At 35.2% G+C, this 16,349-nt stretch overlaps 1 protein-coding gene across 8 annotated transcripts in view; it reads right to left on the bottom strand.

Moving 5' to 3' along the window:
- Window positions 1-16,349, bottom strand: part of TMTC2 (transmembrane O-mannosyltransferase targeting cadherins 2) — a 674,893-nt gene that overhangs the window by 399,040 nt on the left and 259,504 nt on the right. For all 8 annotated transcript variants that reach the window (XR_004620732.1, XR_004620733.1, XR_004620731.1 and 5 more), the window contains exon 8: window positions 2,957-3,078. Coding sequence is in view for 5 of the 8 variants with exons in the window: in XM_019800450.2 (XP_019656009.1) it covers window positions 2,957-3,078 (122 nt within the window). In the remaining 3 variants the exon portion in view is untranslated. The remainder of the gene's footprint in view (window positions 1-2,956; window positions 3,079-16,349) is intronic.

Below are 16,349 nucleotides of genomic sequence, written 5' to 3'. Positions count from 1 at the left end.
CGTCCCTATCATTTCTAAGGATTAAAAAAAAAAAAAAATCTTCTGTTTCCTCCAGTTTCCTTCACCTAATAATTTGCTTCAGTTCTAATCTTGCACAGTTGAGGCTTTCTAAATACAACTGACCATCCTTGGTTGCCCCCTGTTATTTAAAAGCTACTGAATGGAGTTCCTTAGCTAAAGGTGTACTGCCCAGATGGAAAGATTCGCTTTTGTGCATCTGGTTTGGGAGCTAGCCACTTACAGGTGATCTCCAAATGTAGGTACATAGATTTCTTTTCCCTACAGTGATTCAGTTTCTCCAGATAAGAATTCAACAATTTCTTGGGAGGCGGTGTGTGTGTGTGTGTGTGTGTGTGTGTGTGTGTGCGTGTGTGTTTATGCACACACGGTGCTGGGTGAGTGTAAACTCTGTGTTGCTGGTATTCTGCTTGTGGTGGGGGAGGGATACTGACAATCTGTATTCCACTGGAAGACACTGAATCTTTTCAGTGCTCTTTGCATTTCACCTTTGACTGTGCAAGCTGTTCCTGAATCACAAACCTCTCTTATTAGATTGCTGCACCACTACAAGCCCTTTATCTGGCTTGGAGGTGAATGCCCAGTTGCTGGCACTGTGCACACGGGCGGAGAGACTGGACTGCTCCAGACACAGCTGACAGCTGATTATCCCATTCACTAATGGCTCCTTAACTCACTCTCTTCCATGCCTTCTGCCTTCTAGTCTTGAGTCTCTCTGGGTTTCATTTTGAGTATATAAGATCTCTTTTCATTGTTATCCGATTCCAAAGCTACTTCAGATGGTGGACTCTGTTCTGACAATCAATTTCCACTTTCTGACTTCCAAAGATCAGCTTAAATTTCATTTCCCCCACCATTCTGATTGTTCCTGTGAGGCTATTCCTTCTCAATATTTTATTCAATATTATAAATATTTATTAAAATATTTATGATTATTATTCTTTATTTACCTACATGATCACCATCTTTATTCACCATTCTTTGGGCAACATACTCAGCAACTTCTTCCAGATTTAATTGTGGTTGTTTTTTGTTTTTTTTTTTTTAAGATTTTATTTATTTGACAGAGACAGCCAGCGAGAGAGGGAACACAAACAGGGGGAGTAGGAGAGGAAGAAGCAGGCTCCCAGCGGAGGAGCCTGATGTGGGGCTCGATCCCATAACGCCGGGATCACGCCCTGAGCTGAAGGCAGATGCTTCAGGGCTACGCCACCCAGGCGCCCCTTAATTGTGTTCTTTTGAAGGATATCTCCAGTAATTTCTTCAGCAAGAGTTTTCAGTGGCGTGATTTTTATTTACTTTCTTGGTTTAGGAATTTCATCATCATGCAAGTTAATTCTAAATTCTAAGCCTGATAAAGGGAGAGCAGCAGTACAAACTCATCCCTCCTCCATTCAAATCCCATGCCGAGATAGGCAAACCCTCATGCTGCCTTCATATATCAGTATGCAAACTTATTCTAGATTAGTCTTTCACTGAAGATATGAGTCTTCCTCCTTTATTTAGGTATCTAATCCCTGGCCTTCCATTGGTCCAAAGCTTTCCATTTCCAGGAAGAATGAAAGCAAACAAAAAGCCCATTCCCTCCTGTTACCACAACTGGTCAACTATCCCAAATCAGCTGCAGATCAGCCAACTGTTTGCTGTTCTGGCATTCAGTTACCCCTCACTGCTAGCCCCTAGGAAACTGTCTCGATATTTTTTGAACTCAGTTACGCATTAAGAGTGTATCTATTTTGGGGCACCTGGGTAGCACAGTCGTTAAGTGTCTGCCTTTGGCTCAGAGCGTGATCCCAGCATTCCGGGATCGAGTCCCATATCGGGCTCCTCCGCTGGGAGCCTGCTTCTTCCTCTCCCGCTCCCCCTGCTTGTGTTCCCTCTCTCGCTGGCTGTCTCTCTGTCACATAAATAAATAAAATCTTAAAAAAAAAAAAAAGTATTTTATTGAGCATATCTAGATATATTATAGTGGTATATTGTCTGGCTACTGAGTCTGCCTACGTAATTTCATTAATAGCACTTTAGTGGTATCTTCAAAAGGATACATAATAATTTAGGTATTTAGTCTACCATATTCTGTAGAAAATATTACTTTTACATAATTATAAGGTACTTTTCTATAAATTCACTTCAGAATTACTTTCTTGACCATCTGCTCTATGCTTTTCCAGGAGTCATTTATTTTTATTAATATTGAAGAGAGATTAGGTGATATAACTAAAACAGCACAGATAATAGATTCAGAAGGACTGAAGGCTACTTATTATTAGCTGGATAAACTCAGAAAATTTACTTAAATTTTTTGAACAATCCCCTATAGTGTAAAATAAGACATTAAGTTGAGTTTGAAACACACGAAATTACAAATTTTATAAGTCACAATGGTAGAATACCAGCAATTTCTATTGCTTTGAAGTAACATCACTTCTATGAGAATGTGGCCTCTGAGGCTGCTTGCCACATAGTGGTGGCCAAATGATGGCTCCACTTCTCTTACAGAATGATTTCTAATTAGTAGGAATTCCAGGTAACACTACTCAACACACATGAAAAGCCTTACATAATGCTGGCTATCTGGAAAGAATCAGACTTCATTCTACAGTGTAGCCGATTTGGGGCTAACGGTGGTTTGTAGAACATAATCTTAATACAAACATTGTTATTGTGACAAATTCATTATGTAATCCATATTTGGGATTCACCATTTCTACTTTACCATTAAGTAACACCATCATGACATACCATATTTTATCTATGGCAAACCATACAGAAATACATTTTTCTGTAGGTTCTATACAGAGTTCCGAAAGTGTTACCATCAATACCTCCTAACAGTCTCAACTAACTGGCTGAGAACCAGTACCTTAAACTCTATCCACCTCAGTCTGCATGGAGAAAACCAGCTTCTAAAGGGTGAGGAAGGAAGGTAGTTACTCACTGTTAGAGCTAGCAGTTTCCCATAGGTAAGATGAGCAGGGATGTGGTCAGTCTTGGATCTCAATGACTCCATATACCAATGTTCTGCTTCAGGGAGTTTGCTTAATCGCATGTATGCTTCACCTGGGAAGAAAGTCATGAAGATCAACCCAATGACACAGCTTTCCAACAGCTGCAATGGCATCACATCATCATGTTTACATTCCATGAAATTTCAGATGCTGTGGCAAGGACTTTCACCCACTACCTCATCTGATTCCCAAAAAGTCATCATAATTTCCATTTTACAAACAGGAAAACTTGTATTTGGAGAAATTAAGTGTAATGGCTAAATTAAAAAATTTAGTAACTAATAAAGCTTTGATTTTTAATCCAGTAACACTAGACCCACAAGCATAGGCCCTTTGTCTTTTTTTTTTTTCTTTTTCCTAAAGATAGGTTTGGGGGCGTCTGGGTGGCTCAGTTGGTTGAGCATCCAAGTCTTGAGTTCGGCTCTGGTCATGATCTCAGGATTGTGAGACTGAGCCCCGCACTGGGCTCTATCCATGTTCAGTTTGCGGGGAGGGGAGGTCAGTCTGCTTGAGATGCTCTTCCTCTCTCTCTGCCTCTCCCCCCTACTTGTACTCTCGCTCTCTCAAATCAATAAATCTTTAAAAAAAAAAAAAAAGATAAGTTTGTTTTCTCTTATGTACAGTCAGTTGTTCTTTTTTATTCACATTCATTTATTCCTTTAGAAATTCAAGTATCTATAGAATAAATACTAAGTAGAGAGAATTATGAAGACCCAGACAAGGAAGATTAAGGTCCTGCCAAGATTGACGACATTGTTGAGAAAATAAGATTAGTTGGAGGAGTTAGAAATATTTTGGATTAAGCATTGGTGCTAGGTTTTTTCCAGAAATTATTTGCATTTTTTATTTTAATAAATAAAATTTGTGAGTATCATTTGGAAAATCCAGTGAATACATGACAATTATTTAGCACGCCCTGTACCATGTACAAAGCTAGTCTGAAGACTTTCAGCCATCAGTTATTATTTACACGTCATGCAAATTTTATCTGTCAAAGAGCATTTCACAAACAGCCAAGCAAGAGACAAACAAAACACTGGAAATAAAGCAAAAGTGTATCAGCTCTCTACTTAACATCTCCTCTCCCTTATTTGCTTATAGTATGGAAGAATATTTACCTGATGAGAATATTATATTTTAAGGTGATTTGTGTATTTAAGTTAAGCATTATAGTTTTAATAAGCACTGCAAATATAGAAGGCATTCAATTTCTAAGAACAGATAATAGACTGGTAACCTGAATTATTTGTCAAGCAGACCTTTATAGCTTAACTAATCATAATTATGGTAGCTTTTTCCATTTAGAGGCATAATCAGAGGCTTTTCCTAAATGTATTACCCACACTGGCTATATATCTTTGCTTCAAAGGAAGACCTAGCTTCCTTTTATTTTCATCATATTCTCTTTGTATTAGCACAGTGCTGTCAATACAAATATGTTTGATGAATTGAATTGATTTGAGTCTCCTGACCTTTTGAGTGCCCTTTGCTCGGCTCGTTAGTAAAAAATACTGGTGACAAATATGTAATATGCACAAAAATGTACATACCACTCACATACATCAATGTGTTTCTAGTTCTCAGAAGAGTTCTTAAACTATACTGTCATAAAAATAATAGCCGGAAATCTTTTCTTTTAATCTAAAACTTAAAATGTGTTTGCATTTAAGAAGAATTTGGTTAGATTAAATAGAATGCTTAGGTGCACTGCAAGAAATACCGAAGCAAAAACCAAACACTGGAATGGAATATACAAAATGCTTACAGTTGTTGGTGGTAGGATTAGGCATGAATTTTTTTTTAATTTTCCTATTTCCGTAATCTTGTATTGTTATTATAATATCTTTATAAAAATGAAAACACTGTCAGATTTTTTTTTCTTTTTTGCTATGTTGAGCTAACAAATATTTCTCAAAAAAAGCAAACTAATTTTTTCTCTTAGGGAAAGCAAACCATTTCTTCATACTAAAACAACACGTGATATGATTTATGTAACAAAAACAATGCAACAATCCCTAAAGTATTTGATAAATTTAAAGCAATTAATGAAAAATTATACCCAAATATTGATCTCAACAGTAGATTCTAAAGCCAGTAGAAAACATAGACTAACGTCAGAGTTAGAGTTAAAAGATGGGAGGGATTATAGATTCTGTCTGGAATCAGCCTAAAATTCCTCTCTGGGTCTTCAAGTGCTCCTAGGTCAGCTTATAGAAGCTGTGCCATCATTACCTTTAACATAACTTCTACTCTTCATTTATAAAAAATTCAACTAATTTGTAGAATTTTAGTAAACAGGTTTTCCGTACGAAAAGAACGTGAGAGAACCCCAATTCCACAGTGCTTTTGAGATTGAAATCTGTACATTTAAGTTGTTGTCTGAAATTCATTTCAGAAAGTGTTCTACTTTTTCCAAGTCATAAATCTATTATTAAAAGCTATTTTGAAATGAAATATTAACTTACTAAATAGTTAGTGGCTGGCCCATTTTCTTCAGTAATAATTCTCAAGTAATTTACTAATTTGAAAAACTTGTGAGATGGGGAAATATGAAAGGACTATGAGAAATATAATGTAATAATGCATTGTGGCAAGTATATGAAAAATGTATATGAATTAGGGTAGCAAGCCATACAGGGCACACGCCTGACTACTCCTCTTGTTCTCTATCCTTGGGCATGTAGGATGTTCTCTCACTCAGCCCCACGAGGAGGCTTCACACATTACTCTCATTCAACCACTACCAACTGTTCAGATTTGGTTTGAAAGATGAAGTAATTTTCAATCTCTGTATTACTTGTTTCATACATGAAACTCATTTTTTACTAAGGAATGTCTTTATCTGGATTTTACAGATGAGAACATTGAGAAGCAGGGTGGCTGAATAAAACACACAAGTCATAAAAGTGGAAAGTGGTAAAGCTGGAATTCAAACCCAGGACAACCTGACCTCAGAGCACACTGCTTTAACCACCTGCTGGTAAGAAACAACCACAAACTTCAACTCTCCAGCTCAGGGGAAACATGTACTCGTTCTCACTCCTGGAAAACTGTTTTCGAGCTTGTGATACATTGGCCATCAAGATCATTTCACTTTGCCTTGGGTTTATCTACGGAATTAAAGGAGTAAGGAAGAACAATAATCTACAGCTGACCTTTAAAAATGCTTCTGCTGCATATGTTACTCAATACTTCAGAGGAGAATATGTATCCTAGGAGATGCACTCAAGTTCTATGGTTAATCTTAACACAAAAACAGCCTATAAAAGTGGTAATAAAATCAAGATGCAAACTCTAAAATGCAAGAAAAAGATAATGGATGAATTTAAATGTGTTTTAAAAGTGACTCGGTAAAGATGTGGAGAACGAATAATATACGGACAAGAATGGATAGAACCCTGGCACTGACAAGGGAGAAGCTTCATACTTCTCACTTCTAATTCGTACTAGGGATTAGAAGATCCACTTTATGGATGAGGAGGAAGGCTCAGGAACGATAAGGGACTTGCACAAGGACAATTAATAATCCTATTCTACAAGTTTTGAATGGCTCTAAAGCCCACACTTTTCTCCATGGCATCAAGCTGCCTACCACCATACAAAGCTTATTATTTATCAAATACCTACTAATGTCTTAAACATATTTATATTTTATATTATCCCTACACTGTAATTAACATCAGTCTCATTTCACAAATGAAGAGACTGTGGCTCACGAAGATTAAGCAACTTGTTCAAATTCAAAACTAAACAAATTCCAGGTTCAGGATTCAGATCAGAGCTCTATCTGGCTCCTTCTACAATTCCATTCTGTTCAAATACTGTAAAAAAATAATTAGGAGATAAAATAACTGCAAAAAGTGCCATCAGTGGATTCAGTTTTAGGAGAGAACGATATATATGTAATCCTTCAAGCTTGATTAAAATATTAAAATCATAAAAATTCCATGAAGGAAATGGCCACAGGAAAAGAAAATGTTACATTCAATAAGGAAGGAAATGAAAATACTTGATCAGGAAGAGAGTGGAGGGAGGAGCGTTAAGTCATCTTCTCTGGTACTGTAATTCTTCTTAACTTACAATAATAGAAAAAAAAAATCTTTATAGCACCCAGGAGGAAAGAAACAATGATGACTATTTTTCCTTCTCATCCTGGAAAAAAAAATGACATAATAGAGGCACTTTCTTAAGAATGAGAAGATCTGCTGTGATGATGTAGCGATCAGGTTCATCACCCAGATTTATTTCCGATTCACTCGCAGACAAAAGGGATTTGGATGCCTCCAGGCTGGCTTCAAGCAGATATAAACCAGTTTCAGATGTAGAACAAATAATGTCACTCTTCCTCCCTAAAAAGCCCTGGGTCTAAATAACACAGGCAAAGGCTAACTCCTTAAAGGAAAGAATGCTGGATTATTGATGATGTAATAGTCCAGATCTCACTGATTCTCATGTTTCAAGTTACTGGACAGCTCTGGCTTGCAGATAAAGAATAGAGTATGTAATGGGACATACTACCCATACTTGCTCCAGTTACCTTCTGTTTCTCCTGTCCCCACTCGATAGTATATTTCTGTGTTAAGATCCAGTGTAGGGGCGCCTGGGTGGCACAGCGGTTAAGCGTCTGCCTTCGGCTCAGGGCGTGATCCCGGCGTTATGGGATCGAGCCCCACATCAGGCTCTTCCGCTNCCCGGCGTTACGGGATCGAGCCCCACGTCAGGCTCCTCTGCTGGGAGCCTGCTTCTTCCTCTCCCACTCCCCCTGCTTGTGTTCCCTCTCTCACTGACTGTCTCTATCTCTGTCAAATAAATAAAATCTTTAAAAAAAAAAAAAAAAAAGATCCAGTGTAGATTCCCTATTTTTTTTTCTGGCTATTTTATTGAGATACAATTAACATACACCCTGTGTAAGTTTACGGTGTAGAACACAATGGCTTGATTACATATGCCGTGAAATGATGACCACAATGAGTCCAGTTACCATTCATCATCTGACATATATTTTTTGAAAAAGAAAAACATCATTTTCTTTTCCTGTAATAAGACCTTTCAGAATCTGCTTGCTTAGCAACTTCAAACGTGCCATACAGCTGCATTAATGGTAGCCATCATGTTGTCCCCATCACGTCCCCAGTACTTATGTATCTTGTACTGGAAGTCTGTACCTTTCAACTGCCTTCACCCACTTCTCACATCTCCCAATTCTCTATTAAAAAAAAAAAAAAAAAAAAACTAAAACAAAAATGCCCCTTTTTTGTCTACCTTTACCAAAAGTGACCACCCCTTACTCAACATTTATAATAATTGAGCAATTGTTAAATGTCTTTTTTTTTTCACTCTTGAATACTTTCTTTCATACCAATTTAGGTATGAACACGGATAATGCATATGATGGCAAGCATAAAGATTAACGAGATATTATTCACTTCCACCTTCATTGTACTTACAGTCAAATGACAATGAAATGTATTTATTAGTAGTTTCCAAAGTTTGATGTTTTGGTGCACATCAAACAACACAAAAACTTTCTAGTACTTATGCTTCATTTAATCTGTGTTTAAAAATGTAATTTCAGGGGCACCTAGGTGGCTCAGTCAGTCAAGCCTCTGCCTTCTTCGGCTCAGGCTCAGGCCATGATGCAGGGGTCCTGTGATGGAGCCAGGTGTGGGACTTCCCGCTCAGCAGGGAGCCTGCTTCTCCCTCTCCCTCTGTCCCTCCTCCCCACCCCCCATGCACACACATGTATGTTCTCTCTCAAACAAAACCTTTAAAAAAAATTAATAAATAAAAATGTAATTTCGTAGATACATGATTTAGAATGAAGAAAAATATCAAGTAAGTAATACTACAGTTAGTGGCTATGAGCAAAATGACGACAGTGCAACACGAACGAATGAGGTGCGGACAACAGAGAGCTGCACCTGCCCAGCTACACCAGTGCACTGGGGAGAAAACCTGTCTTTGTACAAGGCCTCAAAGAAGTTACCACATTTTCTTCTGGCCTCTAAAGAAAGGGAACACTCAAAAAAGGGACCCCACACTCTTACTAGCAGGCTTCCCACTGCCAATCCAGTGAAAGCCTATCACTGCCAATACTCCGAATTTTAGAATACTCTGCCTGATGGCAGGGCATTCTAGTGTAACCTAATTTGGAAAGCTCGAGGACTTGGCTGGTCACTAAGGTGATCATTCCATTTTTAAGAAATGCTTATTTGCCATGTAAGAACTCAGATATTTTGGGTGTTTTTTATAGTTAGTGTTTTTATGTGATCATTTTTCTTTTAATGAGCAATTTACCAATATTCATGTTTGTTATGATTATTTCCTTGGTGTATCTTCTTTTAATTATTGCCACATAATAATTATGTGGAACTAATTTTGCCACATAATTTTAAAAAGAAAGAAACACACTTTAATTAATTAATTTATTTCATCTACCCGTTGAACTTACTTACATTTATGATATAGCACTGAGTTATGAATTATATACCAAAATAGTAGCTTAGATAGCTGTGTTTGTAATTATTACTTTTCCATTAAATAGCTGTATGGTTGTAGACATGTAAGTTACCTGACAGGGGTTTGATTTATTATCTATAAAATGAGGGGCTAAAAGTAAAAAACTCTATAATCCCCCAAATGATATAGAAAATCATTTGCAGATTCACTACTGTCTAGTATCTTACACGTAGTCATTTCACAAACCTGTGACAATATCTGCATTAAATAGAGACTACCGTATTCATGCATTTTCTAGATGTTCTAGTCAAGACTAACCATACCTAGATTAAGTCCAATTATTCCTTTCTAAAATTCTTAATATTTATACATATGTTATCTAATTACAAACTTTATATCTGCTTATTTAAAAAGTCTGAAAGATCATAATTTTATTAAATCAAATGAACTCCACCACTCACAGATAGTGGTAAAATCTTGATGTATTTCTAGAATTTGTTTTAAATACTGAAAAAATATCAATTATACAATAAATTATTTTGTTAGTTTTAAGTATTTAAGTTCCTCCTGCTGTTTTACTACTATATTAAATAAAAATATGATGATTTCTTTTCCAAAATTAAACTTTCTCATTTAAGGTCAATATTCAATTTTTTGTTTATTCAAATTTCTCTCCCAACTTTTTATGCACGTACTGTAGTTACTTCAGCAATTATCATCCCATTTTGTAATTGTCTTCTTTTTATCAAATATCTGTTAATATTATGTTAGAATACATATATTGCAGTGGAACTCTTGAACTGAAAAGCATTAGCAAATAGAATGTTCAGCATACAGAGTACCAAATTAGCCCACCAAAATACTGTACCAATTTCACTTCCACAAGTATTATATAAGGAGAACAACTTTTCTAAGTTCTCATCAAAATCAGATTCTAATACATTTTTAAATGTCCATTTGAAAAAGAATAAAATGCTATCATTTCAATTTTCCTACTTTAATTCTTAATGAAAATTCATATAGTTTTTACAAATTTTTTTCATAAATTCTTAGCCATGACTATTTTTTATTTGCAGGTCATTGTTTGATGGGGTTTTTTTTGATAGTTTTAAGCCATTTTTCAGCTAAGATACATATCTTTTGATATGCAAAAGATGGTTAAAATGGTTTTTCATGTGAGACTACTTTAACTTTTATTTATACAAAGTAAGTTGACTTTTCCTTTGTAGTTTTGTCATGGCGTTTTATGCAAAAAAAAATTTTTTATCATAGGGACATATATTCTAAATATATAGCTTTACTATTAAAATTAGCTACTTATTCCATATGAGATACATTTGCCATATAATGTGAGACATGGGTCTAATTTTATTTTTTCCAAATATCATTTAATCAGTTGTCCCCAATCAACTTTTATAAGAACTCCTTTTCCTCACCAACATTTAATTTCACATCATCTACAAAATTTTTTTTGTAAATTCTGAACCGTGTGTAGTATGTACAACACTGCTCTAACTACTGTAGGCTTTTCTAATATTTTAATATTGAGTAGAGCATGTCTCTCCCATTATTTTTATCTAACCCTTCTTGGCTCTATTTTCCTGTTAAGTCTACCAAATAAACTTTAGAATCATTTCGTCAAATTTTTGATAAAATTCTTTGTTTATGCTATTGAATTATACTTTATGAATCAATTTAAAAGGGAAATTTTTAGAAAATTGAGTTTCCCTATCCAAGATTTGTACTTGGTTCTGCATGTATTCAAACCTCCTTCCCCTTTTTTATATACCTATCTTACCAGTTATAATATTCCTGATCTCAAACTAGACTGGCTGATGTGTAGAGCTGGACACAAACCCTGTTATCTCTTTATCGGTCCTCCAACCTAAGTCCAGAAGCCTCTGGCTCCGAAGAGTCTTGATAAAGATCTGATAAATAATTGATCAGACTATGTACCAACTTAAGATTTAGATGTATTTTTACCAAGTATGTCACTGAAGAGAAATCTCCAAGTAATTCCTTTTTCTAGAACCTGTTGTCTGACAGAACCATATGACATCAGGAGTCTATTACATCAAGAGTTTAACTTGCTGTGATTTTAATTCTCACTTCTTACTTCACTGTGTTGGCATTAACATAGAAACCTTAGAGGGTCTGACTTTTATTATTTATATATGTCAGAAACTTGCTATAACTATAGGCTGTCAAATTTTGTGAATCTCTTATATTTTCATCCTAATCCCATCCCTTCCTCAGCCTGATCTTATCCTTATAAAATAACACAGTCTGGTTGCCTTAGTTATACATTAGTTCTGATGGGAAATGCTCAGTAGCTACTGTACAGAGCAGGAAAAGATAAAGAAATTAAAAGTGGTTACAGAAATTAGAGGCTGTTTTGTACCTGACAACAGATTTCAACAATTATCATAGCTTCTTCCACTGGGGTGGAGGGATTAGAAGTAAAATGAAATACGAGTCTTAAATTAAGAAGGGTTATGAAAAGGTCCAACATGTTAACGCTTCACCAAGTCCTAATGCATCAAACTTAAGAAACCAGGAAGCCAGAAAGGGTAGTTATAAGCAAAAAGAAGAAATGCGGGGGGAAAAAACTGAATATGCATATCATTAAGTAAAAAAACTAATCATCAAGAAACAGTTTAAAGTTCAGTGGAAGTTAAAAAGGTTCCTGATTTCTAGAGTAAGGTTATATACAGGAAACATCTGATATGTCATCAAAATTTAACTTGGAAAAAAGCCAGGAGCCTGTGTCAATATTTCTCTACATGCAACTGGGGATCCTGGAGTTGTTCAGGCTAATCAATTCCCTTTATGTTTTCAAGGAAATAAATCACTAAAAATAATTAATCAACAAATATCAGAGCCAATCCTTTTAAATGCTCAGAATTTTCCAAACTACAGAAAACGAGACTGTGTGTGTTTTCATGTGCATGTTGGTGGAATGATGATCCTCTCCCCAAAAATAAAATACTCAAAAGAACTACAATGGAGTAAATAAAATGGCTTAATACACCTGAAATAATTAGGTATCACTAGAAATACAAGGAAGCACCAAACTGGGTTTTAAATACCAAAATTTACACCAGAAAAAAGAAAAAAGAATGAATAAATGTTGTATTAGCCTGTAGAGAATTAATGAAAATAAGGTATTCAAAGAAATAAGACTTGAATATCTGCAGGAAGATGTCAGAAGAGTATAATAAAAGCATTTTCAGTTTTGTATGTATCTTTTTGGGAATATATTTCATATGTACTTCTGGATCAAGCAGTATGTCTCTATAATACAAAATAAATATTTTATACCATCCTTTTTATATGAATATTACTTGCTAAGATGTATCAGGTATTTAAAAATTCACCCTATTTGTAATGATTACTTGAAGATAAGATTCTAGAACAGTTCAAAAACTCCATGCCCATAAGTAACATGTTGGCAAAATGACTTGCATTCTGGAAGAAAACACTGCATGCTCTTTTTTTATTCTTTATTCATTTTGAGTATAACAATAACTTCCATCAGTGTATATAAAATTAAAACTAAGTAACAGTTCATTTGGGAAGTTAAATGATTGATTTTTATGTAGAAAACAGTCTTTCCCTACCTATTAGAAAAAGGGATACAAATACATACTCAACAAAGTACATACAATTAGTAATGCATTTATTTATTTTTAAGTGTATTTATTTTTTTTTCAAGATTTTATTTATTTATTTGACAGAGATAGAGACAGCCAGTGAGAGAGGGAACACAAGCAGGGGGAGTGGGAGAGGAAGAAGCAGGCTCATAGTGGAGGAGCCTGATGTGGGGCTCGATCCCACAACGCCGGAATCACGCCCTGAGCCGAAGGCAGACGCCCAACCGCTGTGCCACCCAGGCGCCCCTATTTGTTTATTTTTAAAGTAATCTGTACATCCAACGTGGGGCTCAGACTAACAGTCACATGCTCTTCCAACTGAGGCAGCCATGTGCCCCAAGTAATATGTTTAATTTTAAACTTTCTTTGTATTACTTGACTATTCTAAATACATTCAACTTACAGTTTCCTTGACATTGATTTTTCGAGATTGTATCCTTTACAGAAAGATCTTCTTCTTACTCAGGATTATATCCATTTCACCTAAATGTTATCAAAATTGGCATCTTTTAAGAATGCCAGATTTTGAAATCTAGTTAATTTCCCAAGTATAACATAATATCACCTCAATTTTTTAAAGAATAATCCAATCCATATTTACTGCCGAGTAAAAGATTCACTTCATGGACATTGCCCAATAAAAGAGTAATATAAATATATGCTTTTTTTTCCTCATTTCTACTGAAGCATCAGAAAACATTTTTCCCCCAAGCAGAAATAGTGAAACGCTGGAAATCAGAGAATAAGCATATAATTAGGTATTAATTTGAGTATATTTATTTCCTTATAACTCAATTTAAAAATAAAGTTTTGAAACTTCAGTCTTTTCCTTTACCACTAAACTGGCAAAAGTATGAATTAATGTAACAGGTGGGCTCATGCGGTTTTAATAGCGATGAAATATAATCAACTGTCTCATATCATATTTCCAGGAAAGCAAGTGACATCTAGACCAAGCATGATTCTTAGCAACCCTACTATTGGCATGAAAGTGTTCGAACTCCCCATAGGGACCATATTTCTTCTAGTCCTGCATTTAATTGAAACTTTAAACAAAATATATTACCTATTTAATGCAGCTGAACTATAGGCTGGCCTCTGTAGTGTAGAGACTAATGCCTTGCAAATTCATGTCTGTAACCATAGCACATAATGTAGAAATCTGTACCAACAGTGCATGGTAGAAAGAAGAAAATTAAACCATTGCCGTTTTATAATGTAAAATGAACTCTGAGGAGAAAATTTATAGATTTTGAACATAAATTTTATATATTTACTGTTTTTGATACACAGCCAAAAGTTCATGATTTCCTTATCTCATTGGCTTCATATCTTACAAAGTTAACTTCTAAAATCACTCAAATTTGCATATCATTTTTCTGGACTGGTAGACCACACACTTAACACTGATCTCCTGGTCTTATACTTTCTGACAATGAAGAAAATCAAAGTGCGATAAAGAGATTTATCTTAAAAACTAGAAGTCCATAATCTTTTTGGAGGTACACAGATCAATGGCTAATCCCATTATATGGTCATACTCATATATGCAGGGCTGACTCACTAATTTTCAAGAGTGCAGTGGAAGCAGTCATAGGAAAATCACCAGAACTCAAAACAGGGGAAGCAGATGGTATAAAAAGCTTAACACTACCAGAGTGTTAATGCTTCCACACTTGAAGGATGTGAAGTTCAAATCTGACACAGTTGAAAACCATCTCTTTCACAGTCAGCATTCTAAATGCCTTGAGCAATCCACTTAAAAACAGCCAGTCACAGAAGAAAATATTAAGCATACGAACCATCATGTCAAAAATTTATTCTGAATAGCCTGATTCTAAAAGGTGAGGTACACACACACACACAAACACACGCATGCACACACGCGTGTTAGACTAATCCAGCAAAAAATAAATGATTCAGTTTAAAAAAACCTAGCCATACAGAAAGCTCAGAGAAAAACAGAATCATTTACAGATATTCTACCAACTGAACTCAGCATATAAAGTACATTATTTCAAGTAGAGTTAGGTTAAGTTTTCAAGAAAGAATTTTTGCATTTTGTTTTCAGGAGGTATGTTTGACATTCTGTGTGTCAATTCTTACCTAGGCGTAAGGAATCTAAAGATCTCTAGTAGTCATTTATGACACCTGACTCTTTCATTCCACAAGTCTTATTCTTGAAAATACCATTCTAAAATTTGGACAAGCTTTTTAAACAAAAAATTGCTCTAATAAATTCATTGTGCTTCCTATTCATTGTTTCTTTCCCCATTCTGACTGGCTCAATAAATTAAAGGAAATCTCTCATAATTAAAGAGCTGGGGTTTTTAAAACAAAACTGGAAATTAAAGAAAAAAATTCCTCCCTTATTAGAGAATATGAGTAGAAAACAGCTTTTCAATTTCAAACCTATACAAACAAAAGATTTGTTAGTTGCAGGCTGACGGAGAAAAATAATTTTCTATTACTGAGCTGGGATTTTATAAGTAATAGGGATGTGCATTAAAAAAAAAACAAATTTTCAGGAATAAGAGAATCAAGATGGTAAGATCAAAATAAAGGCAAATAAGGCAATAAACAGCAAAGAATCATTATCATGCCATTCCCCTGGAAGAAAAATACAACCTCTCTCTAACATAAAAAAGCATGCTACCTACTGTAAGTAAACACATATTTTTTTAAAGAACAGGAAAATATAAATATGTATGCAAATTTTGACAACTAGAAATAAAAAAAGAGGTTTTTCCTATTTGGTAGTTTGGGCCAGACAACATAGCACAGCCTACAGTTATAGACAAAATATTCTCGAGATTACAGTAATATAATTTTCCATCTTAGTTATAGGCATTTACATATTAAGGAAAGGTACAGAAGCGCTCCAGACCAACTGTGAAATCACCTAGAAAGTTCCATGAGAACAGGAACCATGTGGGCTATTTCCATGTCATATACCACTACCACCTCTATAACCTCCACCTAGCACTTGTGACTTAAACTTTTTTTTTTCCCCACACAGAGGTTATTCTAAACATAGTGATTATATACTGCAATGACAAGGCAGTAACTCTAGACTCTCTCTTACTCCAGGAAACACATTATGCCCTTTTGTTCTCAAGATATATTACGAAGATGAAATGGCTTAAATTGCTTATATAATTAACCCAACAATTACTTTGCATTGAGAAAGCCAAGTAATTTTATTTTAAAT

This window comes from Ailuropoda melanoleuca, chromosome 15 (genome assembly GCF_002007445.2).
Source record: "Ailuropoda melanoleuca isolate Jingjing chromosome 15, ASM200744v2, whole genome shotgun sequence".
Classification (NCBI taxonomy): Eukaryota; Metazoa; Chordata; class Mammalia; order Carnivora; family Ursidae; genus Ailuropoda; species Ailuropoda melanoleuca.
Note: the sequence above shows the minus strand (reverse complement) of the source record. Positions and strands in the feature narration are given on the sequence as shown.